Source organism: Salvelinus fontinalis, chromosome 5, assembly GCF_029448725.1.
Source record: "Salvelinus fontinalis isolate EN_2023a chromosome 5, ASM2944872v1, whole genome shotgun sequence".
NCBI lineage: Eukaryota > Metazoa > Chordata > Actinopteri > Salmoniformes > Salmonidae > Salvelinus > Salvelinus fontinalis.
In genome coordinates, this window is record NC_074669.1 from 12,883,838 (window position 1) to 12,911,330 (window position 27,493).

General features: G+C 47.0%; 1 protein-coding gene across 4 annotated transcripts in view; it reads right to left on the reverse strand.

Moving 5' to 3' along the window:
• The window catches only part of LOC129855138 (transducin-like enhancer protein 1), a 47,729-nt gene that overhangs the window by 1,769 nt on the left and 18,467 nt on the right, over positions 1-27,493 (reverse strand). For 2 of the 4 annotated variants that reach the window (XM_055922492.1, XM_055922491.1), the window contains 17 exons: positions 25,470-25,533; positions 21,992-22,036; positions 20,179-20,241; positions 18,432-18,506; positions 17,535-17,773; positions 17,219-17,279; positions 16,901-16,996; positions 16,731-16,775; positions 16,435-16,599; positions 15,167-15,296; positions 13,106-13,293; positions 11,115-11,194; positions 6,971-7,220; positions 6,362-6,609; positions 3,376-3,523; positions 585-735; positions 103-179 (listed from right to left, as the gene is read on the reverse strand). In XM_055922492.1, the coding sequence (XP_055778467.1) occupies positions 103-179; positions 585-735; positions 3,376-3,523; positions 6,362-6,609; positions 6,971-7,220; positions 11,115-11,194; positions 13,106-13,293; positions 15,167-15,296; positions 16,435-16,599; positions 16,731-16,775; positions 16,901-16,996; positions 17,219-17,279; positions 17,535-17,773; positions 18,432-18,506; positions 20,179-20,241; positions 21,992-22,036; positions 25,470-25,533 (2,125 nt within the window). The remainder of the gene's footprint in view (positions 1-102; positions 180-584; positions 736-3,375; positions 3,524-6,361; positions 6,610-6,970; positions 7,221-11,114; positions 11,195-13,105; positions 13,294-15,166; positions 15,297-16,434; positions 16,600-16,730; positions 16,776-16,900; positions 16,997-17,218; positions 17,280-17,534; positions 17,774-18,431; positions 18,507-20,178; positions 20,242-21,991; positions 22,037-25,469; positions 25,534-27,493) is intronic. The other 2 variants (XM_055922493.1, XM_055922494.1) reach the window with 2 other exon arrangements.

Genomic DNA, 27,493 nt, shown 5'->3' on the forward strand with positions numbered 1-27,493 from the left:
TGGCTTAATTAACTAGAAATCCAACAAATGCACTTGAAATAGAATTTCTCTAGTGACAAAGTTTAAGGCACAAACCAGTAGTAAATCAAAGCGGGGACCTACTTGGAATATGCTTGATCCATAGGGTGTCCGCCATGCGTTCAGAAGGTTATCTTTGCCTGTGCTCACAAACCATTTACCTGCAGAACCAAAGACACACACAATGCGAGATGGGCAGAGGAGATGCAGCATGACAGAGGGATGGCTAGTGTGTTGCATAACGGGAGAAAGAGAAAGGGACTTCTGCTTTGTGAGCCACAGTCATTTCAGGCTAACCCTACCTATTCAAAAGAGTATCTTAAATAAAGTCTCCCTCCCTTTTTCTTATTTTCCTACTAGCCTTTTGCTCATAGATACATTAGCGAAGGAAAATGTACTTACTATGACTGAAATATGTGGTTGTCCCACCTAGCTAACTTAAGATGAATGCACTAATTGTGTGTCGCTCTGGATAAGAGAGTCTGCTAAATTACTAAAATGTTATTTTGTCCTCAAGATCACACGAGAAAACATTTGACTGGAACAATTAGCAGTGTGGTACGTACCACAGTAGGCAAACTTGAGGGAGAGCACACAGCTCTCGTGGAGATGCAGCTGGTACTTGTCTGGTTTGGAGACATGCAGCACTTCTACATTACTGCTCTCCATGCCCACTGCCAGCCACTCTCCTGTAGGACAGTAGCCCAGAGAAAAGATCTGGAGGGAGGGAGAGGATGAGAGAGAGCGAGAGAGAGAAAGAGGAAAGAGACGAGAGAGAGAACTAGCTCATTACATGACTGAATGGAGCGACAGGTCTTGTATATTAGGCTGTGGCTGTGGATACAGTTTGACAAAGAAAAATACATGTTTAGAACTGATAATTGATCACATGGTGCAAGAATGAACACAATTAATTGATTAGCGAATGTTATCGATGGACACAGATTTGTAGAACCAAAACAAACACACGCCTCTGCTCAACACTCGAACAATTCATTTGGGAGGCTGCTGCAGTTCAAACGATATTGTGCTAATCTCCCTCGCAACAGTCAAGCCCAAAGCATTCCGCCAAAAGTCGTTCACAATCTAGTCCTTTGTGGCCACAACTAGACCTCGTTTCAAAGCCATCAATAAATAATCGTATGTACATTGATACTTATAAAAGCGTGCTTCAAACAGTCACAAATGACAGCTACAATAAGCCTCCAACAGTGAACTAGAAGCTTGTAGAATCATGATTCCAGTTTTAAGTTTGCCGGTAGGTGGGTCTTGCGTGCTCTGAGCATTACTGAATCAAATGAGTCGAAAGATTTGTTATTTTGACTGAATGAGTTGAAAAGATTGAAGTCAGTAAAAAGAACCAAACTTCCAATCACTACTGAGAGCCGCTACATAGGCAGCGGAGTGGGCAGCAGTATGTAAAAATAATAATACTACTACACATGCGCATAAATCTCCATATGTAGCTACGGCAAATCGGGTTCCAGAAAAATCGGGAAATGCAGCAACTCCATATATATTAACAAGTGAAGTACAGTACTGGGGCCGTATCCACATTGCATCAGAAAAAGCTTTAGGAATCGTGTTAAGACTAAAAACACTCAAAGCTCAGAGTAGATTTTAGGATGATGTTAAGACACTGCTCAGACAAACACTGAGCCAGGAGTAAAATCAACACACAGGTTTATCTCAGCTGGTAATCACAACAGTTACGGCAAAGAAAAGATAGTGATGACGCTCATTGACATTGTTGCAAATGGGGAATAACCAATCACGATAAGGCATCGCCAGCTGTGAACTCTGGCACGTTTCAAAACATACATAAGTCTTCCAGGTCCCCAAACCGTCACTACCACCACCATACTTGACCGTTGGTACGAGGTTCTTACTGTGGAATGCAGTGTTTGGTTTTCGCCAGGCATAATGGGACCCATGTCATCCAAAAAGTTTACTCAAGTTTGCCAGGAAGCACCTGGATGATCATCAAGACTCTTAGAAGAATGTTCTATGAACAGATGATTCAAAAATGTTCTTTTTGGATCCAGCGTTGTGGTAGTTTGGTGGTTTGCTGCCTCAGGACATGGACAACTTGCCATCCTTGAAAGAACCATGAATTCTGCTCTGTATCAGAGAATTGATACAGAGCAGAATTCATGGTGAAGCTGAAGCGCAGCTGGGTCATGCAGCAAGACAATGATTCAACACACAAAAGCAAGTCTACATCAGAATGGCTGAAAAGAAACCTGGAATTGCCTAGTCAAAGTCCAGACCTAAACCTGATTGAAATGTTGTGGCAGGACCTGAAACGAGCAGGTCATACTCGAAAACCCACAAATGTCGCTGAGTTCTGCATGGAAGAGTGGACCAAAATTCCTCCACAGTGATGTGAGAGACTGATGAACTACAGGAAGCGTTTGGTTGCAGTCATTGCAGCTAAAGGTGGCACAACCAGTTATTGAGTGTAAAGAGGCAATTACTTTTTCACACAGGCGTGTTGCATAACTTTGTTTATTAAATAAATGAAAAAAGTATCAACAGGTTATTTGTTCACCCAGGTACCCTTTATCTAATATTAGGTTTTAGTTGAAGAGCAATAATATCCAAAATAAGTAAAAAGAGAAAAGGGGCCAAATAGTTTATCAAGGCACTGTATGTTAGCATGCATAACCTTTTTTTAACTAACTGATGGTTGTTAAGTGGAATTTTTATAATATTACCATTATATTAACACACAACTAAATTGCTTTGGCACAGTAGGCATCAAGTCACTTGCCGATAATGTTATATAAATCATTTGAAAGGTCTAGAATTTTCATCTAACACAATCAAAGGTAACATTTTTTTTACAATGTGAAATTGCGCTCGAAAAGGATAACTTGAAATAACACATATGTAGTTTAATTAAATAATCAAAAAGAAGATTTGTATTATTTATTATCCTTATGGTTCTAAGTATTTAGGCATATCTTGTGAAATCATTGTCTAAAGCACAAGAGATAAGTCTACTGTTGTACACAGACCTAGATTGTATATGGATTGATCATATAGAAATATCAAAACACTCTTTCAACAACTCCAAAGTAGTTGCATGTGGCGCAGGAACCACTGACTCAATGCTTTTTTCTATTATCAAGACACCTGCTGGTAACTTAACTGTTTAGGACAGCTCATGAAGTGTCCTAAATACACGTCAACAAGTTGGGACTGTTATGACTAAGGAGGCTTCATGCAGAGATTTTATTTTCACCCATAAAAGTAGGGGTAAAATGTATATTCTCAGTATATTCTTAGAATCAATTTTCTACTCTGAGACACTGTGAATACTGGCCCTGATCTAGTCTCAGCTGGTGTCAGTACCTGTGAGGTGAAGTCGTGCTGCTGCAGCTGTCGTCCCTCTCTCAGGTCCCAGCAGCGTACTGTGTTGTCCAGCCCTCCCGTCCACAGTTTGGTCCCATCGTTGGAGATGTCTATACAGCTGGCCCCGTCAGTGTGGCCCTGGAACTGCCTGGGGAGCAGAGATACAATCAACATCAACCCAGAGCCATTCAGATGTGATCCATAGTCATCTAGCCCACTGCCCTGCTCTCTTCCCCTCTACCCTTCTCCCCTCCGCTCTCCTGCCCTACCCTCTCACTCTACTCTTATGTGCTCTCCTCCTCCTCCACTGCACTCTCCTCATCTACTCTCCTCTCCTTTCCTCCTCCTCCTCCTCTCCAGCTCTGCCCTACCCTCCTCCTCCTCCTCTCCAGCTCTGCCCTACCCTCCTCCTCCTCCTCTCCAGCTCTGCCCTACCCTCCTCCTCCTCCTCTCCAGCTCTGCCCTACCCTCCTCCTCCTCCTCTCCAGCTCTGCCCTACCCTCCTCCTCCTCCTCTCCAGCTCTGCCCTACCCTCCTCCTCCTCCTCTCCAGCTCTGCCCTACCCTCCTCCTCCTCCTCTCCAGCTCTGCCCTACCCTCCTCCTCCTCCTCTCCAGCTCTGCCCTACCCTCCTCCTCCTCCTCTCCAGCTCTGCCCTACCCTCCTCCTCCTCCTCTCCAGCTCTGCCCTACCCTCCTCCTCCTCCTCCTCTCCAGCTCTGCCCTACCCTCCTCCTCCTCCTCTCCAGCTCTGCCCTACCCTCCTCCTCCTCTCCAGCTCTGCCCTACCCTCCTCCTCCTCTCCAGCTCTGCCCTACCCTCCTCCTCCTCTCCAGCTCTGCCCTACCCTCCTCCTCCTCTCCAGCTCTGCCCTACCCTCCTCCTCCTCCTCCTCCTCTCCAGCTCTGCCCTACCCTCCTTCTCCTCCTCTCCAGCCCTACCCTCCTCCTCCTCCTCCTCTCCAGCCCTACCCTCCTCCTCCTCCTCCTCTCCAGCCCTACCCTCCTCCTCCTCCTCCTCTCCAGCCCTACCCTCCTCCTCTCCAGCCCTACCCTCCTCCTCTCCAGCCCTACCCTCCTCCTCTCCAGCCCTACCCTCCTCCTCCTCTCCAGCCCTCCTCCTCCTCCTCCTCCTCTCCAGCCCTACCCTCCTCCTCCTCCTCTCCAGCCCTACCCTCCTCCTCCTCCTCCTCTCCAGCCCTACCCTCCTCCTCCTCCTCCTCTCCAGCCCTACCCTCCTCCTCCTCCTCCTCTCCAGCCCTACCCTCCTCCTCCTCCTCCTCTCCAGCCCTACCCTCCTCCTCCTCCTCCTCTCCAGCCCTACCCTCCTCCTCCTCCTCCTCTCCAGCCCTACCCTCCTCCTCCTCCTCCTCTCCAGCCCTACCCTCCTCCTCCTCCTCCTCTCCAGCCCTACCCTCCTCCTCCTCCTCCTCTCCAGCCCTACCCTCCTCCTCCTCCTCCTCTCCAGCCCTACCCTCCTCCTCCTCCTCCTCTCCAGCCCTACCCTCCTCCTCCTCCTCCTCTCCAGCCCTACCCTCCTCCTCCTCCTCCTCTCCAGCCCTACCCTCCTCCTCCTCCTCCTCTCCAGCCCTACCCTCCTCCTCCTCCTCCTCTCCAGCCCTACCCTCCTCCTCCTCCTCCTCTCCAGCCCTACCCTCCTCCTCCTCCTCCTCTCCAGCCCTACCCTCCTCCTCCTCCTCCTCTCCAGCCCTACCCTCCTCCTCCTCCTCCTCTCCAGCCCTACCCTCCTCCTCCTCCTCCTCTCCAGCCCTACCCTCCTCCTCCTCCTCCTCTCCAGCCCTACCCTCCTCCTCCTCCTCCTCTCCAGCCCTACCCTCCTCCTCCTCCTCCTCTCCAGCCCTACCCTCCTCCTCCTCCTCCTCTCCAGCCCTACCCTCCTCCTCCTCCTCCTCTCCAGCCCTACCCTCCTCCTCCTCCTCCTCTCCAGCCCTACCCTCCTCCTCCTCCTCCTCTCCAGCCCTACCCTCCTCCTCCTCCTCCTCTCCAGCCCTACCCTCCTCCTCCTCCTCCTCTCCAGCCCTACCCTCCTCCTCCTCCTCTCCAGCCCTACCCTCCTCCTCCTCTCCAGCCCTACCCTCCTCCTCCTCTCCAGCCCTACCCTCCTCCTCCTCTCCAGCCCTACCCTCCTCCTCCTCTCCAGCCCTACCCTCCTCCTCCTCTCCAGCCCTACCCTCCTCCTCCTCTCCAGCCCTACCCTCCTCCTCCTCTCCAGCCCTACCCTCCTCCTCCTCTCCAGCCCTACCCTCCTCCTCCTCTCCAGCCCTACCCTCCTCCTCCTCTCCAGCCCTACCCTCCTCCTCCTCTCCAGCCCTACCCTCCTCCTCCTCTCCAGCCCTACCCTCCTCCTCCTCTCCAGCCCTACCCTCCTCCTCCTCTCCAGCCCTACCCTCCTCCTCCTCTCCAGCCCTACCCTCCTCCTCCTCTCCAGCCCTACCCTCCTCCTCCTCTCCAGCCCTACCCTCCTCCTCCTCTCCAGCCCTACCCTCCTCCTCCTCTCCAGCCCTACCCTCCTCCTCCTCTCCAGCCCTACCCTCCTCCTCCTCTCCAGCCCTACCCTCCTCCTCCTCTCCAGCCCTACCCTCCTCCTCCTCTCCAGCCCTACCCTCCTCCTCCTCTCCAGCCCTACCCTCCTCCTCCTCTCCAGCCCTACCCTCCTCCTCCTCTCCAGCCCTACCCTCCTCCTCCTCCTCCTCTCCAGCCCTACCCTCCTCCTCCTCCTCCTCTCCAGCCCTACCCTCCTCCTCCTCCTCCTCTCCAGCCCTACCCTCCTCCTCCTCCTCCTCTCCAGCCCTACCCTCCTCCTCTCCAGCCCTACCCTCCTCCTCTCCAGCCCTACCCTCCTCCTCCTCCTCTCCAGCCCTACCCTCCTTCCTCTTCTGCCCAGGGTCTGGTTGTGCTGGTCCCATACCACAATATTTCCCCTAACCTCATCTTCCTCTTTATCCCCCTCTCGTTCTCCTCTCCTTACCTAACCAGGGTCTGGTTGTGCAGGTCCCAGACTACGATGTTTCCGTCGCTGCAGCAGGAGAAGCAGACCTTGTTGTCGGGGGAAATGGCCAGAGCGTAGCAGGCCGGGGCAGAAGACGTCAACTCCGCCTTGATGCGGGGAGTGGGTGTGGCCAAGTCCCAGATTGACAGTGTGCTAGCCTCACCTCCAACGATGAGGGTCCGCCCATCAGGGAGGAGTTTGCAAGAGCGGATGTAGTTATCCCTATTCTGATTGGGTAACAGAGAAAATAACTCCATTAATTACAGGGTGCAAATGTGACTGTGTGAGGTGGGCAACATAAAATTCACAACTAATAATAATATGACCGCAGCAGAATTAAGTCCTCTAAGGATTGCAGCCGCAGCAGTACTACCAGAGTAAAACATTACCACCAAGCAACATTTCCCTTCAAGACAAATTGGTACATACATTTTTCATGTACACTGTAAAGCATAAAAAAATGTAATAAAATTCCTATCACTAAGTTGTCCTTACATGACCACTGTTTGAGTGAGTCCTTCCTTTGCTATCTCTTTGGTGTCAGTGCGTTTGTGTCTATATGCAGAGTGTGTGTGTGTGTCCACTCACCAGACAGTCGAGCTGGGCCATGGCACTCTTGCTGCCAGGCTGGCTGATGTCCCACACCTTGACACAGCCCTTGCCGCCGGTGTAGACGTGGCGTGTGGAGGTGCTGATGGTAACGGCACACACCACCTCTCCATGGTTCAGAGTGTGGATCTGCCGGGCATGCCGAGGGATGCCCGGGCCCAGCAGGGCGTCCGGAGGGAAAGGCACCGGCTGCATCTGTCCATCCGCACTTACATGGAAAGAGTAGGCACTGGTGAGAGAGGAGGAAAACAGAGGGAGGAGAAGAACAAAAACATTACTGTATACACTACCGGTCAACAATTCTAGAACACCTACTCATTCAAGGGTTTTTCTTTATTTTTACCATTTTCTACGTTGTAGAATAATAGTGAAGACATCAAAACTGTGAAATAACACATATAGAATCTTGTAGTAAACAATTGTTTAAGAAAATCAAATGTATATTTTAATTTGTCGAATTTCCTTCCTTCTTAATGCGTTTGAGCCAATCAGTTGTGTTGTGACAAGTAGGGGTGGTACAGAAGATGGTATTTTACCAAATAGGGCTAAGTCCATATTATGGCAAGAACAGCTCAAATAAGTAAAGATAAACGACAGTCCATCATTACTTTAAGACATGAAGGTCAGACAATACGGAAAATTTCAAGTGCAGTCGCATAAACCATCAAGCACTATGATGAAACTGGCTCTCATGAGGACCGCCACAGGAATGGAAGACCCAGTGTTGCCTCTGCTGCAGAGGATAAGTTCATTAGAGTTACCAGCCTCAGAAAATGCAGCCCAAATAAATGCTTCACAGAGTTCAAGTAACAGACATCTCAACATCAACTGTTCAGAGGAGACCGTGTGAGTCAGGCCTTCATGGTCAAATTGCTGCAAAGAAACCACTACTAAAGGACATCAATAAGAAGAAGAGACTTGCTTGGGCCGAGAAACACAAGCAATGGACATTAGACCGGTGGAAATTCATCCTTTGGTCCAAATAGGAGATTTTTGGTTCCAACCGCCGTGTCTTTGAGACGCGGTGTGGGTGAACGGATGATCTCCGCATGTGTATTTTCCACCGTGAAGCATGTAGGAGGAGGTGTGATGGTGCTTTGCTGGTGACACCGTCTGTGATTTATTTAGAATTCAAGGCACACTTAACCAGCATGGCTACAACAGCATTCTGCACAGATACGCCATCCCATCTGGTTTGGGCTTAGTGGGACTATCATTTGTTTTTCAACAGGACAATGACCCAACACACCTCCAGGCTATGTAAGGGCTATTTGACCAAGAAGGAGAGTGATGGAGCGCTGCATCAGATGACCTGGCCTCCACAATCCCCCGACCTCAACCAAATTAAGATGGTTTGGGATGAGTCGGACCGCAGAGTGAAGGAAAAGCAGCCAACAAGTGCTCAGCATATGTGGGAACTCCTTCAAGACTGTTGGAAAAGCATTCCAGGTGAAGCTGGTTTTGAGAATGCCAAGAGTGTGCAAAGCTGTCATCAAGGCAAAGGGTGGCTATTTGAAAAATCTCAAATATATTCTGTTTAACCCTTTTTTGGTTACTACATGATTACATGTGTTATTTTATAGTTCTGATGTCTTCACTATTAATCTACAATGTAGAAAATAGCAAAATAAAGAAAAACCCTTGAATGAGTAGGTGTTCTAAAACTTGACCGGTAGTGTATGTTTTGTCACATACACAAGATAGGTGCAGTGAAATGTGCTGTTCTGCAGTAGTTAATAAAACATTTTTATAAAGACCAATGCAGTTTTTATTTCAATATCAAATCATTTCTTGGTAACAATTAAGTACCTTACTATGATTGTTTTCAATTAAAATTGTCAAAAAGAAACAAATAGCTTCTTAGCAAATAGCAATTTCTTAAGCAAGAATTTTGCTAGGACTGTCTGGGAGTGGTCTGAGTGGGGAGGTGAAATATCTAAACTAGCTGTTGGCAGAGAGGTTTGGAACTCTACTTGGTCTATTAACTAATTTACCGCCTGGTGATGTCACCTGGCAGACCAAAACAAGCAAACATTTCAGTCGGTCAGTCTTTCAAACAGCTCTTACACTAAAAGGGCATCATCCCAATTTGCATAATATTATTCCTAGAGGTTGGACCAAATCACTATTAGTCACAAGCAAGTCTCGAGTCACAAGGTCAGAGTCAAATCGTGTCCCAAGTAGAACGAGTCCAGTCAAGACGAAGTCGTGCATTCTAAGAATAGAGTATAGACAAGTTTTTTTTAAGGCAAGTCTCAAGTCAAGCAAAAATGGTAAAAATGCTTTACATACAACGACTTGTTCAACTACAAATCTGTCTATTTGTTGAAGCTACCAGACAGGCCTTTTCATTATTTTGTCTAACACATTTTGATATGTAAGAATTAAGTTTAATAACAAATTCCAAATGCAAGCTTCATAAATAATTGATAAATTTACCATATGACCAGTAGCTAGGCCTATGCTAGTCATTGTTGATTGACGCTACATTGCTGGTGAGCTTGTAAAGTAAACAGTTAATATTGTCACCAAACAATATTTGGAGCTGGATATTTATGTCAATCTTTTCTCCCTACAATTTGACGTTTGCGCTGCACCCGATCCCATAGCTGTCCTAAACGTTTTGACCCGCGACCCCCAAAAAGCAGCGGTTCAAAGCTCGCGACCCCCCCCCATGCACACGAGTGCACATAATCACTGCGCAAACGTCGCCTGTCATTAGAGACATAAATGGCAAAGCATTTTCAAAACGCAAGACAAAGAAATACAAATCCGGTTGTAAAATGCAGTTCATCTGAAAGTCATTCATGTTAGCAGCCAATATTAACTAGGGATATCATTTCACTTCTCTGACCAGAGCAAGCAGATTCATAAGGCCTAACTGTATGCAGCGGAGGTTGCAGGATAGGGTGGAAAGCATGGTCTGTCAGTGCCGTGTGCTATCACTTGAGGGCCGCCTGCCCGCAGAATGCTCGTTGCCAACTGGGTAGACCCTCTTCCTCACAAATACCATAAATAATTTGCTAGAATGTTACATCTTCATACCATAATATTGAAGGCAGTGCGATGTTACAGCTATCGTTAGACATATAGCCAGTAGCCACCCAAACTAGGCCTATCTGAAATATGAAAATGATCAATGAAATCGCCAGGTAGCCTGTTATTGTTCTGACGAAGATGCGTCTGTAGTAGATTACTAAACTGTATTTTATATGACTAATATAAAACGTAGGCCTACTCTGTTTTTGCCAGAGAAAAGTAAGCAAGAGCTTTCTGGTCACTAATCTCTGGGTATGCGTACTCGCCTATAGGTGCCTATGCTGATGACTGGTCAACAAATCAAGACATGCAATTTTTGTGTTCTGAAACACAAATGAGATGTTTGAGACAATTTAGTGAAATACAGTAGGCTTATGTTAGAAATCAGATCAAATGGACAAAGATATAGAAAATACAAATGGTAGCCTATTAAAATATGAAAAATATATTTTTTCCTTTCAATTTCACACTCGCAACCCCCAAAACCATCTCACTTTGAGAACTGCGCTACCTACCCTGACATGTGTTGATTAACAGTTAGCTCGTCCAATCAGAGCGCAGAGTTTGCGTTTCACTAGAAAATCTGTTTCACTTTCTTTACAAGTCGATGCAGCAGCTACTGTCTCTGGATGCGTGGAGAGTAATCAAGAGACACCGTGCCACGAAATGAGTGACAAAACTTTACAAAACCTGCCCAGATAATTTCAAGTCATCAGTGTCAAGTCAAAGCAGAGTCTTGAGGCTCTAAGTCAAGTCATTTTATTTGCTATCAAGTCGAGTCTCAAGTCAAATTTGCAATTGGAGTCAGAATAGAGTCCAAGTCATGCAACCGAGTCCACACCGCTGATTATTCCAACCTCAGTGTGAAAATATACAGTATATAAAAACACAGGGAAATCAAGTTTGACTGCACTGGGCCTTTAACAAGGCTGAAGCTTGAGGTTACCCTCAAGACAATAAAAGCAACAAACGAGTATGAAGACAACAGTAAAATTGTGCTGTGGTCAGAGAATAAGAGGGTGTGATGACCGTATAAGAGGCTGTGGTAGCAGAGGCAGAGAGAACAGTAGAGAACAGCACTCACGGTTTCCCTGAGGCAGCGGACTGCAGGCTGGCGGGTAACCCTGGTACCCTCATGTGGGTGTGAGGAGACTCATAGCCCACCTGGAGGACACGTACAAAATGTTAGCTCAGGCATCTGACAGAGCAGTTAAAACTCACACTCTCAGAAAGCCTTCTCAAAACCACATAGTAGAAATGTACTGTTTTCCCACAGTAAATAATAAGTCCATACTACAAAGAGATATAACTGGTTTATGAGGTCATATAATTTCATTTTCAATAAAAGCCTACTCAGTGTGCAAGTGCATGTACACAGACACAGTTGAAGTCGGAAGTTTACATACACTTTGATTGGAGTCATTAAAACTCATTTTTCAACCCCTCCACAAATTTCTTGTTTAACAAACTACAGTTTTGACAAGTCGGTTAGGACATCTACTTTGTGCATGACAAGTAATTTTTCCAACAATTGTTTACAGATTATTTCACTGTATCACAATTCCAGTGGGTCAGAAGTTTACATACACTAAGTTGACTGTGCCTTTAAACAGCTTGGACAATTCCAGAAAATGGTGTCATGGCTTTAGAAGCTTTAGAAGCTTCTGACAGGCTAATTGACATAATTTGAGTCAATTGGAGGTGTACCTGTGGATGCATTTCAAGGCCTACCTTCAAACTTAGTGCCTCTTTGCTTGGCTCTTTGCTTGGCAAGTCAAAAGAAATCAGCTAAGACCTCAGAAAAAAAATTGTAGACCTCCACAAGTCTGGTTCATCCTTGGGATCAATTTCCAAACACCTGAAAGTACTACGTGCATCTGTACAAACAATAGTACGCAAGTATAAACACCATGAGACCACGCAGCCGTCATACCGCTCAGGAAGGAGATGCGTACTGTCTCCTAGAGATGAACGTACTTTGGTGCAAAAAGTGCAAATCAATCCCAGAACAACAGCAAAGGACCTTGTGAAGATGCTGGAGGAAACGGGTACAAATGTATCTATATCCACAGTAAAACGAGTCCTGTATCGACATAACCTAAAAGGCCACTCAGTAAGGAAGAAGCCACTGCTCCAAAACTGCCATAAAAAAGCCAGACTACGGTTTGCAACTGCACATGGGGACAAAGATCGTACTTTTTGAATAAATAAAAATAGAACCCTTTGGCCATAATGACCATCGTTAGGTTTGGAGGAAAAAGGGGGAGGCTTGCAAGCCGAAGAACACCATCCCAACCGGGAAGCACGGGGGTGGCAGCATCATGTTGTGGGGGTGCTTTGCTGCAGGAGGGACTGGTGCACTTCACAAAATAGATGGCATCATGAGGTGGGAAAATTACGTGGATATATTGAAGCAACATCTCAAGACATCAGTCACGAAGTTAAAGCTTGGTTACAAATGGGTCTTCCAAATGGACAATGACCTCAAGCATACTTCCAAAGTTGTGGCAAAATGGCTTAAGGACAACAAAGTCAAGGTATTGGAGTGGCCATTACAAAGCCCTAACCTCAATCCTATAGAAATTTGTGGGCAGAACTGAAAAAGTGTGTGCGAGCAAGGAGGCCTACAAACCTAACTCAGTTACACCAGCTCTGTCAGGAGGAATGGGCCAAAATTCACCCAATGTATTTTGGGAGGCTGGTGGAAGGCTACCCGAAACATTTGACCCAAGTTAAACAATTTAAAGGCAATACTACCAAATACTAATTGAGTGTATGTAAACTTCTGACCCACTGGGAATGTGATGAAAGAAATAAAGGCTGAAATAAATCCTTCTCTCTACTATTATTCTGACATTTCACATTCTTAAAATAAAAGTGGTGATCCTAACTGACCTAAGACAGGGAATTCTTACTAAGATTAAATGTCAGGAATTGTGAAAAACTGAGTTTAAATGTACTTGGCTAAGGTGTATGTAAACTTCCGACTTCAACTGTTTATATATATATATTCCGTTTCCCTCTCGCTCTCTTTCCGTTTACCTTCCCTCCCTCACTACCCCATCCCTCTCTCACCACTGGTGATCGTCCATATCCGGCGGCAGCGGCTGCAGAGCCGTTCATCTGGGGGGAGACCAGGTGGAGCCCCGCCCCATAGGCTGCCGCTGCCCCCACCAGCTCCCCGTTCACCCCTGGAGGGGGCAAGCTAAACGCCCCGGGGGGATACGCTCCCTGCACCGCCAGAGGGTTCCTCAGACCCAGAGCTGACGGGGAGAGGAGAAAAGGGGAGAGAGGAGATAAGATTAAGAATCGGGGTCCTCCTGAGTGGTGCAGCGGTCTAAGGCACTGCATCGCAGTGCTAGAGGCGTCACTACAGACCCCCGTTCGATCCCGGCCTCTGTCACAACCGGCTGTGATTGGGAGTCCCATTGGGCAGCACTCAACTGGTCCAGCGTCGTCCGGGTTAGGGGAGGGTTTGGCCGGGGGGGCTTCACTTGGTTCATCGCACTCTAGCGGCTCCTTGTGGCGAGCCGGGCGCCTGGAGGCGGACCTTGGCCGTCAGTTGGACAGCCAACACCGAGAAACGGTGTTTCCTCCGACACATTGGTGCGGCTGGCTTCCGGGTTAAGCTGGCGGGTGTTAAAGAGTATGTTTCGGAGGACGCATGACTCCACCTTCGCCTCTCCCGAGCCCGTTAGGGAGTTGCAGCGATGAGACAAGGCTGTAACTACCAAATTGGATACCACCAAATTGGGGAGAAAAAAGGGTAAAAAATAAAAATGATTTAAAAGATTAAGAATCGTGCCTCCCGGGTGGCGCATTGGTCTAAGGCACTGCATGTACCACCAGAGACTCTGGTTTCGAGCCCAGGCTCTGTCGTAGCCGGCCGCGACTGGGAGGTCCATGGGGCGGCGCACAATTGGCCTAGCGTCGTCCGGGTTACGGAGGGTTTGGCCAGTAGGGATATCCTTGTCTCATCGCGCACTAGCGACTCCTGTGGCGGGCCGGGCACAGTGCGCGCTGATCAGGTCGCTAGGTGTACGGTGTTGGATGCGAGCTGTGTTAAGCAGTGCGGCTTGGTTGGGTCATGTTTCGGAGGACGCATGGTTCTCGACCTTCGCCTCTCCCGAGTCCGTACTGGAGTTGCAGCGATGAGACAAGACTAACTACCAATTGGAAAGAAAAGTAATTTAATATTTTTTTTTTTACTAAAAGCTAGAATCCAACAGAGACCAGTAGCTGGTGTTTACCTTAGAACTATGAATACAGAGATGGAGGAGACACAAAGAGAAGTTTGTAGTGCTTTGTTCCAATAATCAACAACAACAACAAAAAAGGTGTCAGCTCAGTTGGTAGAGCATGGCGTTGCAACGCCAGGTTTGTGGGTACGATTCCCACAAAAATGAAAATGTATGCACTCACTACTGTAAGTAAGTCTGGATAAGAGCCTCTGCTAAATGACTAAAATGTAAATCTATATTACTTCAGGTTGAATTGATCCAGTTGCATTTTTCTATCCTCATTCTATTACCTACCTTGGGTGTATTAATTTTCTTGGGAAAGGACATGATTCCCATTAGTGTGGCTGATAGAGTTAACACTGTTAGATAAGACAGAGACCCTGTGTAAACAGCCAGCCTGGGAGCCAGCTCTGATCCTCTATGCAGGGTTCCACATCAAACAGGCTCAAACGCATAGCTCTCTGCCACAGCAGCGAGATCATCACAAGAGCACTACTGCACTCTGCTGGCCGGTCTGCCACACAGCAGTGTGGAGCCACTTGACTACTGAATGGGAGCTGCTGGGAGGGGAGATTGATGCATTGCAATAGACTGACACAGCATACTTATGAAAGTGTCAGAGTCAGTCACCTCTCCTAAACTCCCAGCTGAAAATCCACACAACTGCACATCTCTCACAAACACATCAGGTAACCCATGTCAAGGGCATTTTGTTTGGCTCAGCTGGTTGGAACATGGCTTACCATTTTGATTCAAGCATGGACTCAAATACTGAATGCAGATGGAAACTGTAGGTTGCTTCAGACAAAATCTGATAATCAATGATCAAGGCTGATATTTAAAAACCTAGTGAAAACTTCAGTACACATGTGATCCATGATGTTCTTGGTTTTACCCAGAGGGTCAACGCCAGGTTTGCCAGGGACGGGCCGGAACTGTGGGGGTGCACTGGGGCCGGGGGTGGAGGAGTCCTGGGAACCATGGGGGGTGCCTGGCTTCATACCTGGGGTACTGGACTTCTCCCTCTGAGACAGAGAGATAGAGAGAGAGACAGACAGAGAGACAGAGAGACAGACAGACAGACAGACAGACAGAGAGACAGACAGACAGAGAGACAGAGAGACAGACAGACAGACAGACAGAGAGACAGACAGACAGACAGAGAGACAGACAGACAGACAGACAGAGAGACAGACAGACAGACAGACAGAGAGACAGACAGACAGAGAGACAGACAGACAGACAGACAGACAGACAGAGACAGACAGACAGAGAGACAGACAGACAGACAGACAGAGACAGACAGAGAGACAGAGACAGACAGAGAGACAGAGAGACAGAGAGACAGAGAGACAGAGAGACAGAGAGACAGAGAGACAGAGAGACAGAGAGAGACAGAGAGAGACAGAGAGAGACAGAGAGAGACAGAGAGAGACAGAGAGAGACAGAGAGAGACAGAGAGAGACAGAGACAGAGAGAGACAGAGAGAGACAGAGAGAGACAGAGACAGAGAGAGACAGAGACAGACAGACAGAGACAGACAGACAGAGACAGACAGACAGAAAGAGACAGACAGAAAGAGACAGACAGAAAGAGACAGACAGAAAGAGACAGACAGAAAGAGACAGACAGAGACAGAGAGATGGGGGAGAGGTGGAGGGAAGGAGAGAGCGAGATGGGGAGAGGAGGGAGGTAAAGATTGAACAGTGTGAAAGAGAACGAGAGGGTGTGAGAGAAGAGATCGTGTGACGTGAATGTGAGATATCCTTCCATCACACCACAGTTATCAGAGAGACACTAGGTGCTAATGCTGTGGAGTTACATGAACGACACCCAACATGGAGAAACCATTTGGAATGGAATATTTAACAGATGGCTTCTGTATCACTGCTGTTCTATGTATCTAGAATATATCTATGCTGTAGAGCGGTCATGTAGAAATGCAGTAATTCACTAAGGCTCAGTAAGGCTAGGGTCACAAGGGATGTGAGCGTCCTTGACACAGAGTTGAGGCTGAATGGAAGGACCATCACTGGAACTAAGTGTGTGGGCTGAGAATGCCTCACCATACATACACGCACTCATCTTACCCCGGGCATAACTGTATGAAGCTGTGCGTTTGTCTCACAATAAAGGCATGTAATGGACTGATGCTGCGCATACCGGTGGCTCCCGGTCCTTGCTGCGGGAGGGGGAGGCTTGGCTGCTGGAGGAGGCCAGGGACGCAGGGCTGGCCTGGGGAGGGGCGTCTTTACGAGACGGGGGCAACTTGTCCAGGCCGTTTTCTCTGGACGAGTAGGAGTGGACACTGCGGGGGGACGAGGGGTCCTGGGGGACGGGGGACGGGGGGGGAGTTTACCAGCCATGTCTCCACAATGTTTCTCTCATCAATCTGTATCAGTCAATTATCAGAGTGATTTAGGGGATTTGAACTGAGATGCAAAGACAGGCCAACTCACCTCATCCACCACCAAATTATCATCACTCTTATCCGCATCGCTGCCCTGCAATCAAAATGTGGGATATTAGTTAGAAATGTGCACGCACACACACACCTAATTACTGAATTAAAGTGACACACACACACACATATTGCTAAATCAACTTTTCAGCGATGCAGCATACTAACATAGTCCGTCATGAACTCCTTCTCATCTGCCCTCCTCTTCTTCCCGTTGCTGAGGTAGTCTGCTGAACGGCCCTTATCCCCGTTGGACATTGAGCTCTGAGGGAAGGAGGAGGAAGAGAAGGTGATGAGGCGAGAGGAACTGTATAAACCATGTCAACTTCATAACCACCCCGGCTAAATGTGATGGGAAAAATCACACAGCATCGACTGGGGCTCAGTGTCTGAGGGCGATTGAGGATCGAGGTGAAGTGTAATATGGTGAAGTGTACTATATTGCAGTGTACTTGGGTGTAGGGAACTTGGGTGTAGCGTTCTCACCGGTCCAGCTTCACGGTCTACGTCCATGATGGGCAGCATCGCCCCGCGTCCCCGCAGCCAGCCAAAACAGAGCAAACACAATACAACATGACTATCGCCATTCTCACACATGGTCTTTTCTTTAGCATGTCTATTTCTTTAGCATATCACTATCAATTTCACACATTATTAGCCCAACCCAATCATCTCCAACTATCTAGCCAAGCCCCAGCCTAGACCAAACCATACACATCTCATTCTTTTTCAGTCTAATCCATCCCTACCAGTCCCGTCCTTCTCCATCCTGCTCCCCTTCCTGTCCCCGTCCTAGCCCATACCTCTGTGGTGCTCTGCGGCGGCTGCAGCAGCGGCAGCCTCCAGGTGGGCCCTCTCGTGGCCCTCCTTGGCAGCCAGCTGGGCCCCCAGGGCCCCAGACAGAGCCAAGAGTCCGGACCCTCCGCCCAGCGCCAGGCCAGGGTGAGGGAGGCCCCCAGGATGGGGCCCCATTTGCATACTGTGCAGACCCTGCAAACCCTGGGCCACATGCTGGGAGAGGTGCTGAGCCTGCAGCTGTTGCTGAAAGGAGGAGAGAGAAGACAATGCAGGGTTAGAGGTGGGCTGTACAGGGGCTGAAGGGGGAAGTATACAGAAAGAGGTCTGTCTCCAGTGATGCAGGAGCCCATGCATGGTGCCATCAAAGATGGAGGGAGAGTGGAGGGAAGGAGAGTCTCCCTAGGAGAGAGAAGACTGCCACAAAATCAATCCATGGAGTGCATGATTGTTAAAAAGATGTGACGTGAAAAAAGCCAAGAAAATCATAATCTCTCAAATAATTGTATTTCTTCACATAACACTAAAATATTTTTCTCAGACTGTAAAAATCTATGCAATGTGCAATTTGAAAGTCGTCTGGTCTGGTTTGGTGAGGCCATTGAGTTGTCTCTTGGCACACAGCAGTAGCATTGTGCAGACACACACAAACAGTGTCATCTTTCATCCCTCTCTCTTCTCCCTCTCCATTTCCTAACACTCATCTCAGCCTGTTCCAGTCAGACCTGCACTAAGTGACCAATTTGTCTGTGTGTGTGTGTGTGTGCGTGTGTGTGAACCTGTGGGCATGCTGGGAGGAGGGGGAATTGGCTACCCACAGAAAGCACAAACAAAATAACCGAAATAAAGATGTATGAGAGGATGAGTTAAACACTGTATGAGGTAGAGGAGGGAGTCCACGTACCCCTATCGACGCATTTAACTCCCCCATAGTCACCTGCTTGGCGCGCTCCATGGCCTGGACCACCTGTTGTTGGTGCTGTGGGACAAGCCAAGGTAACAGTGAGATGGGGAGAGGAGAAACTTAAATAAAAGTCTGCATTTTAACTAAATGTAAATACATTCAATAAAAAAAACGTGGTACATATAGCAAGGGTTAGAACCGGTTCAGGGAACAGAACCAAAAACAACAAAATTATTTTAGGAACAGAACCCGAACCAAAAACAAAATTGATCAATACTGTTCCGGAACAGAACCGTTATTTTAAAAGCATGTGAACCGGTTAACACTAGAACCACCATAGGCCAACATCCACCAACGTTTGATTTTGTAAATAAAATAAAAAAACAGCCCAAAAGCAAATCTTTGTCTAGCTCCTTCCCTGACTTCCTTATATTTGTATTTTACACTGCTCATTTGTCAGAATTTTGAAATCATAAACAGAAAAAGTATTGAGCCTTTTTACTTGTTTTTTCCCCACACCTACTCTTAACTGTAGGACCTTATAGTACCCAGCCAGGCGCTAATGGGTCCCTCTCTCTCGCCTCACTGAATGAATGAATGACAAAATGGGCAATATTTGTGCACCTTACCCCACAATTCATTTTTAAATGAAGCCTAACTGAATGATAAGGAGGGTGAAGAGGTTGATTTAAATTTAGAAAGATAATAGTCTAATGAGAAGTTTGTTATGCCTATTTTATCAGCGGCAAATCATTTGACCGCACGCCTTGCGGGTTAATACCATTCTCTTTTACATTTTACTTCGTAAAAGAAGCTGTTATGGGACTGTTTTATGTACTAAAACTTTAAACTAATAACATGTATTGTAAGGGAAACGAACATGTGCTATGTGTTGCAGTAGGTCTTTAGAATAATGTGAAACATTATTTGTGTCTCTTTCCAGAGACGCAAACGATGCCAGCCCACTGAATGAATGACAAATGGATGGAATGAACGATAATTGTGCAAGTTACTTCACTATCAAATTTAAAATGAGGCCTAACTGAATGATGAGGGTGAAGAGGTTGATTTAATATAGAACAACAATAGTGTAATGATGAGCTAATGTTATGCCTATTTATCAGTGTTTCATTTGAATACTTTGACCACATGGCTTGTAGGTTAATACCTTTCTCTTTTACGTTTAACTCTGTAAAAATGACCTGTTACAGGACTGCTTTATTTACTGTAACTATTACTAATCAAATGTATTGTAAGGGAAACGAGAACATGCTATGTGTTACAGTGGGCCTTTAGAATAATGCAAAACATATCCTTGACTCTATCCAAGTTGATGAGCAGGAAAGAAACAATGACAGTCAGCCTGCACAGCTGGCTGAAGAACTACTAAAATAGTGACTTTGTCAGACAGCATTAGGCAACAGCTCTATAGAGATTAGACGATGACTTATAATGAAATAATAATAATTTTATTAAAGTCATGAGAATAAATGGTTACTAAGTGATAAGCAGTAAATGGGCCATCACTACCATCATAGGACTTCAATTAATGTTTTTACTCTGTGGCACAGCATCTGTGTTAATGTGTGTGTCTGCTTCCTGGTGGTACTGTACGTTTGAATGTTATACTGGGACTTCTTTGTTACGAGGAGCATGCATGTGCACCAGTCTGTGAGTGGATGTCAGAGAGATATTGAACGTGTTACTGATGTGTTAATATGCGTGACCGTATGTATGTGTGTTTCACCTCCTGTGACAGGAAAGGGATGAGCTGGGCACAGATCACATTCAGGCGCTTGGCGATCTCCGTCTGCAGAAAAAGAGAGGGCGAGTGTGTGAGGGAGGACACTGTGTTTTTGTGTGTGCTCATCAAAGCAAAACACACCCCCCCAAAACCTTAGCAGGGCTGGCTGCGAGGGCCAGTGTGATAAATATTTCAGCTCCACACATCTGGTCCATGCAAATCCAAACACTGCCAGGGAGCCCAGCTAAAATATTCATGGCCAGCATCTGTGTGTGTGTGCCTACTTGCTGGGGGTCAGTGGGCTTAGCCATGGGCGTTTGCCTCTCTGATCCACACAGCTCTCCCTACCTCCCCTCATTAACTTAGCGGTGGCCCCCAGCAAAACTGTTAAGACCAGTAATGATATTCATGCAGAGATGATGACAACATCATTATGACTGGGGGTCATTAGTCTTGCTGACAGCTAGCCTCTGCTGTACTGTTTCCCTCTCTCCGGCCGGCCACACAGCCCCACACCATTCTCTACTAAGTGATTTATTGATGCTGTGGTGAACTCCCACCCACATCCTCCTTCACACTCTTCTTCCTCTCCTTCTCGTCCCCCCCCCCCCCCCCCCTTCCATCCACTTCCCTCTATTCTGCAGACAGGCAGTGCCCACCCTTCAGCACTCTCCTCCATACATCCATCAGCTCCCTCCCCAGGGAAACACAATGATTTCTTGTTAGAGAACGCCAACTACTGAATGTCATCTTCAGGAGAGGGGGAGCCAGGGAGATTGGAGAGAAGGGCAGCACGGTGGGAGATAGAGAATGAAAATGAGAGCAAGAGAAAGAGGATAAAGAGGGGAGAACAAAATGGGAGAGTGAAATGAAAGGGGAGGCTCTTGTGCATTTGAGGAATTGACAGCCAATGAGGCAGGATGCATAAGGAGGTGAAGGAAGAGCTAGAGAGAAAGAAAGAGAGAAGGAAGGAGGGTGATTTGTGTGGCTTGTCAAAAGCAGAGCGATTGAGATGGCGAAACGAAGGGAGAGAGCAGACGCTCTGAAGGCAGTGACCTGATTTAAAGTGAAATTCAGCAGCATGGACTGTATACCTGCAGGAGAGAGGGAGGAAAAGACTAACAGAGATGGGCAGAGATGGAGGTTATAGAGAAGGGGGGGTATATGAGAGAGAGAGAGAGAGGAGGAGGTGAGAGAGAGGAGGAGGTGAGAGAGAGAGAGGAGGAGGTGAGAGAGAGAGAGGAGGAGGTGAGAGAGAGAGAGGAGGAGGTGAGAGAGAGAGAGGAGGAGGTTAGAGAGAGAGAGGAGGAGGTTAGAGAGAGAGAGGAGGAGGTTAGAGAGAGAGAGGAGGAGGTTAGAGAGAGAGAGGAGGAGGTTAGAGAGAGAGGGGAGGAGGTTAGAGAGAGAGAGGAGGTGGTTAGAGAGAAAGAGGGAGATACAGAGAAAGAGGGAGATACAGAGAAGGAGAAAGTTAGAGAAAGGGAGGGAGAGGGAGGGAGGGAGGAGGGTAAAGTCAGCAGCGGTAATAGAGAGGAATTTTGAGGGGAGTAAAGAGGATGTTCCAGCTGCTTTAGGAAGGGCACATATCTCCTCTTGTCTGTCTAGAAATAAAAATTCTGTTTGCAGATCCTATTAATGCAACAGCAGCACAGTGTCATGGGTCCACCATGGGCGGATTAGCATTTTGTGCTGGAGGCCAGTTCACTAGATTCTCCCAGCAGCATAGCATACATACATAACTCCTCTAGACCCAGATTGACTAGAAAGGGAGGGAGGGAGAGGGGCAGAGATGACAATGGAAGGCAGTTGTACTCACCTGTTTGTGCATTTCAATATTAAGGCCGTAGGACATCTCGTAATACTGTAAAAATGAGACGTAAATCGATGGTTATACATTTGCATATATGTAGATCTACAAAGACAATACACCTTTCAAGGCTAGATGAGTGGGCGAATCGTTTTGTTTCATTTATTTTGTGCCCTCAGCTCCAAGCTATGCCAACCTGGCATGTGAGCCCAGAGATCGTGTGTCAATCAATCGGTTCAGAACAAGGATGGAAAATCATCATCGGGCAGAGCTCAAATCATTTAAAAACAGCCGTCTCTTATGTGACATTCTGACATGTCATTTTCAACAGGGTTGGTTGAGGAGTAAGTAGTAAGTGGTTTGTCAGCTAGGTGGAAGAAATAAAGAGATGGAAGCGTGTGTGTGTGTGTGTGTGTGTGTGTGTGTGTGTGTGTGTGTGTGTGTGTGTGTGTGTGTGTGTATGAGACAGCTGGCTGTTTGTTCTGTCGCTGTGCCAAGATTCAGAGCTGTTGCTAGGCAACTTGCAGACTCCAAAATCCAGAGCCCAAAAAAAGAAGCGAGAAATGGGTAGAGTGCCAGGCCTGTGCCAGGCTCCCACATAGCTCCTTTTGCAACAGTGGGGCCTGGCACCACAGTCAGCTGCGGTTAGGGGGCTCTCTGATCACACCTCATCTGAACACCGCCTGCTCTAAGGGAATGTGGAGGATTACCCATATTTGGGCTGGAGACAACACACGTGTGGTCCATGTGGTTTCCAGTGGGTGTGATGTTTAGTCCCTTGCCAGATGCTGGCATCAGTGGTGTTGTGTAGTCAACACACACAGCCAGTCTAGCCCGAGACAGTTCCAAAAAAGGTCCAGTTGCCAGGACCACAAATACAAATTCCATCTTGACATTGTTGCCCTAGAGCACACAAAAACCATACATACCTCGGCCTAAACATCAGCGCCACAGGTAACTACCAAAGCTGTGAACGAGCCGAGAGACAAGGCAAGAAGGGCCTTCTAAGCCATCAAAAGGAACATAAAATTTGACATACCAATTAGGATCTGGCAACAAAAAAAATACTTGAATTAGTTATAGAACCCATTGCCCTTTATGGTTGTGAGGTCTGAGGTCCACTCACCAACCAAGAATTCACAAAAATGGGACAAACACCAAATTGAGACTCCGCATGCAGAACTCTGCAAAAATAATTTTCTGTGTACAATGTAAAACACCAAATAATGCATCCAGAGCAGAATTAGGCTGATATCCACTAACAATCAAAATCCAGAAAAGAGACGTTAAATTCTACAACCACCAAAAAGGAAGTGATTCACAAACCTTCCATAACAAAGCCATCACCTACAGAGATATGAACCTGGAGAAGAATCTCCTAAGCAAGCTGGTCCTGGGGCTCTGTTCACAAACACAAACAGACCCCCAGGACAGCAACACAATTAGACAACCAAATCATGACAAAACAAAAAGAGTAGGGGGTATAGGATGGGGCTGAGCGCGTACCCTTGTGAAGGTAGGAAACACCTCCAATTCGCTGATTCTCAACACTATGGCCACACAGGGTGCGTGCTCAGCCCCCTCCTGTACTCCCTGTTCACCCATGAATGCGTGGCGATGCACTCCAACTCAATCACCAAGTTTGCAGACGACACAACAGTAGTGGGCTTGATTACCAACAACGACAAGACAGCCTACAGGGAGGAGGTGATGGCACTCAGTGTGGTGTCAGGAAAACAATCTCTCACTCAACGAAACAAAGGAGATGATTGTGGACTTCAGGAAACAGCAGAGGGAGCATCCCCCTATCCATATCGACGGGACAGCAGTGGAGAATGTGGAAAGTTAAGTTCCTCGGCGTACACATCACAGACAAACTGAAATGGTCCACCCACACAGTCTGGTGAAGAAGGTGCAATAGCGCCTCTTCAACCTCAGGAGGCTGAAGAAATTTGGCTTGATACCCAAAACCCTCAAACTTTTATAGATGCACAATTGAGAGCATCCTGTTGGGCTGTATCACCGCCTGGTACGGCAACTGCACCGCCCACAACCGCAAGGCTCTCCAGAGGGTGGTGTGGTCTGCACGCATCACCAAACTATCTGCCATCCAGGACACCTACAGAACCCGGTGTCACAGAAAGGCCAAAAAGATCATCAAGGACAACAACCACCCGAGCCACTGCCTGTTCACCCCGCTATCATCCAGAAGGCGAGGTCAGTACAGGTGCATCAAAGCTGGTACAGAGAGACTGAAAAACAGCCTCTAACTCAAGGCGATCAGACTTAAACAGCCATCACTAACACAGAGGCTACTGCCAAATACAGACTTTATTTATTTAGAAAAAAATGTAGCCTTTATTTAATTAACTAGGCAAGTCCGTTAAGAACAAATTCTTATTTACAATGACGGTCTACCAGGGAACAGTGGTTAACTGCCTTGTTCGGTGGCAGAACGACAGATTTTTTACCTCGTTAGCTTGGGGATTCGATCCAGCAACCTTTCGGTTACTGGCCCAAAGCTAAAGTGATTAGGCTACCTGCCCCCCCCGAAATCATTGCCGACTTTAATAAATGGATCACTAGTCACTTTAAGTCACTTTATAATGCCACTTAATAATGTTTACATATCTTGCATTACTCATCTCATATGTATATACTGTACTTTATACCATCTAGCTAAACATGTGTATGTGACAAATACAATTTGATTTGAGAATTCTTTCCAATGTGTCAAGTAGTTAACAAAAGAAAACTGTGCAAACTAGAACGCTATTTGGTTCTAAACAGAGACAGAACACCTGACCACAGTGACTGACCCACACTTAAGGAACGCTTTGACTATGTACAGACTTAGCGAGCATAGCCTTGCTGTTGAGAAAGACCGCCGTAGGCAGACCTGGCTCTCAAGAGAAGACAGGGTATGTGCACATTGACCACAAAATGAGGTCACTTCCTAACCTGCCAAATGTATGACCATATTAAAGACACATATTTCCCTGAGATTACACAGATCCACAAAGAATTCGAAAACAAACCCGATTTTGATAAACTCCCAAATCTACTAGGTGAAATACCAGTATGCAATCACAGCAGCAAGATGTGTGACCTGTTGCCAGAAGAAAAGGGCAACCAGTGAAGAACAAACACCATTGTAAATACAACCCATATTTATGTTCATTCATTTTCCCCTTTGTACATCGTTACAACACTGTATATAGACATATGACATTTGAAATGTCTTTATTCTTTTGGAACTTCTGTGAGTGTAATGTTTACTGTTAATGTTTATCTACTTCACTTGCTTTGGCAATGTTAACATATGTTTCCCATGCCAATAAAGCCCTTGAACTGTCTGCCTGCTCAGTGAAACACAATAAATCTCAACTCTTCTCCTGCAGACAAGGATCATCAGCATGGTGTTTGTTAGAACACCCAAGGTGGAGTGGATTGAGTGTTTGTTGTCGACTGTGTTTGAGGGTCTCACCATAACATAGTGTCTCTGGATCTCAGTCTTCTCTGTGGCCAGTTTCTCACACTCCATCTTCAGGCTGTAAGGAAGAGGTTAAGATTTACAAGAGAGCAGATACTCATATCTATATAATACACACCCTGTTCAAATGTGTTCATACAATATATTTCAAAACGTTTTCCCACACCCACAAAGACACACAGAGCCAGAAATACACACATTAACTAACAAACACATCCATGTTTAGTAGGCAGTGCAGACACCTGCAGATAGATGTATGCCAGCAGAGATAGGATTGGGCAGGTGACAGGACATTATCGCTTCAGAGCACACCAGGAATAGTTGAGCTCACACTTAGCGCTTGCCTCCCAGCCAGACCATACCTGGCTGCAGTCTCTCCCAGGACCGAGGTGTCATTGAAGGGCAGGGATGGGTCGCACCGCTCCCTCCCAATCTCCTCCCTCTCTCCATTTGTCCACCTCCCCCTTCTAATTGCCCTTGGTCTGTCCCCTCCCTCTCACTATTTATCAGTCCCCTCCTCCCTCAGTCCTTCTGTCTTTGCCAAGTCACCCTGTTGTGGCCATGACCCACCATGGAACCCCAGGAATCGTCAGCCAAGCACACACACAGCGCTCCTTTAAGGAACTAGCCATCGACCTCCCCTCCACCGTGTCCTCTAACACACACATCCTCCCTCCTCCCCAGTCCAGGGTTGTACTTCACCCCGGCGGGCATGCTGCTGACTTGTTTGTTTGTAGCAGATTTATGCGGGGGAGAGCAGTGAGGGCCTGGGAAATTAGAATATGATTAATACTGCAACATTACCAGACTACAACAGGTAATAACAGCACATCCGCTCCCCTTCAGAAGGCCGGCGCTGCCACCCATAATTGACTCATTTATCACCGCCAGGGAGGAGACGGGAGGGGGAGGAGATTGAGGGATGGGAAGGGCGGGTGAGAGCTCGGGGGATTCAATTCATTCCCCTGATAGATTTCATTATAGTGGAGTAGCCCCCCCGCAGAGATCCCCATGGCAGGATTTCTGAGAAGTGACAATTCTATTCGTATCAGTTCACCATGACAAGGGCCAGACTGGGCGTTTCCGAGGGTGACTTTCGTCAAGTTGTGTGGAGGGAAACATGCTAACACCGATTAATAATATACAAACACCGACCCTGGGATTAGGAATAACTGTTCTCAGATCAGGGTAAATATAAGTTTCATAATATTTAATGGATTTACAACATGTAATTAAAGTACAGGAAACAGTCGAGCTGAGTGAAGTGGTAAGCCCTTACTGAGGTTCCAGAGGACTCTTGAATGCTGAGGGGGCAGGAGAGATGGATTCTCAGACAGGCAGATTATCAGGAGTTTAGAAGACTGGCATGTTGTATCCAGACTGGGATTCAGTGGGAAAGTGCATTCATTGAGGCAAAAGTCTAATTAAATCCCACAGGTCACAGACAACGCCGAAGAACATGGCTGACGTTTTACATTCTCCCAACCAATTGTGCAATTTTGTTATACGCAACTTTAACTTAGTGTACTTCATGTTGCTGCTACCGTCTCTTATGACCGAAAAGAACTTCGGGACATTAGAAAAGCGATTACTCACCACGGACTGTAAGAAACTTTTTCCTTTAACGAGTCCGACGAGAAGGATATCCTGCATTCACTGGATCAGGCCAAGATCCACGCTTTTGCATGAAGAAAAGACGCCGGAAAAGGGGACGCAGACTGGGGGGATCCTTCTGAGAAGCTGGAGGCGAGCGAGTAAACTCCCAATGCCTTCCATTCTACTTGCTAACGGGCAAATCGTTAGAAAATAATATTGATTAACTATTATTAAGAGTACCCTACCAACGGGACATTAAAAACTGTAACATCTTATGTTTCACCGAGACATGGCTGAACGAAGAAACAGACAATATTGAGCTGCCGGGATTTTGTTGCCGACCACCATCTACCAAGAGAGTTCTCATCTTTATTATTCGTAGCCATCTATTTCCCACCACAAAGCGAAGCTGGCACTAAGAC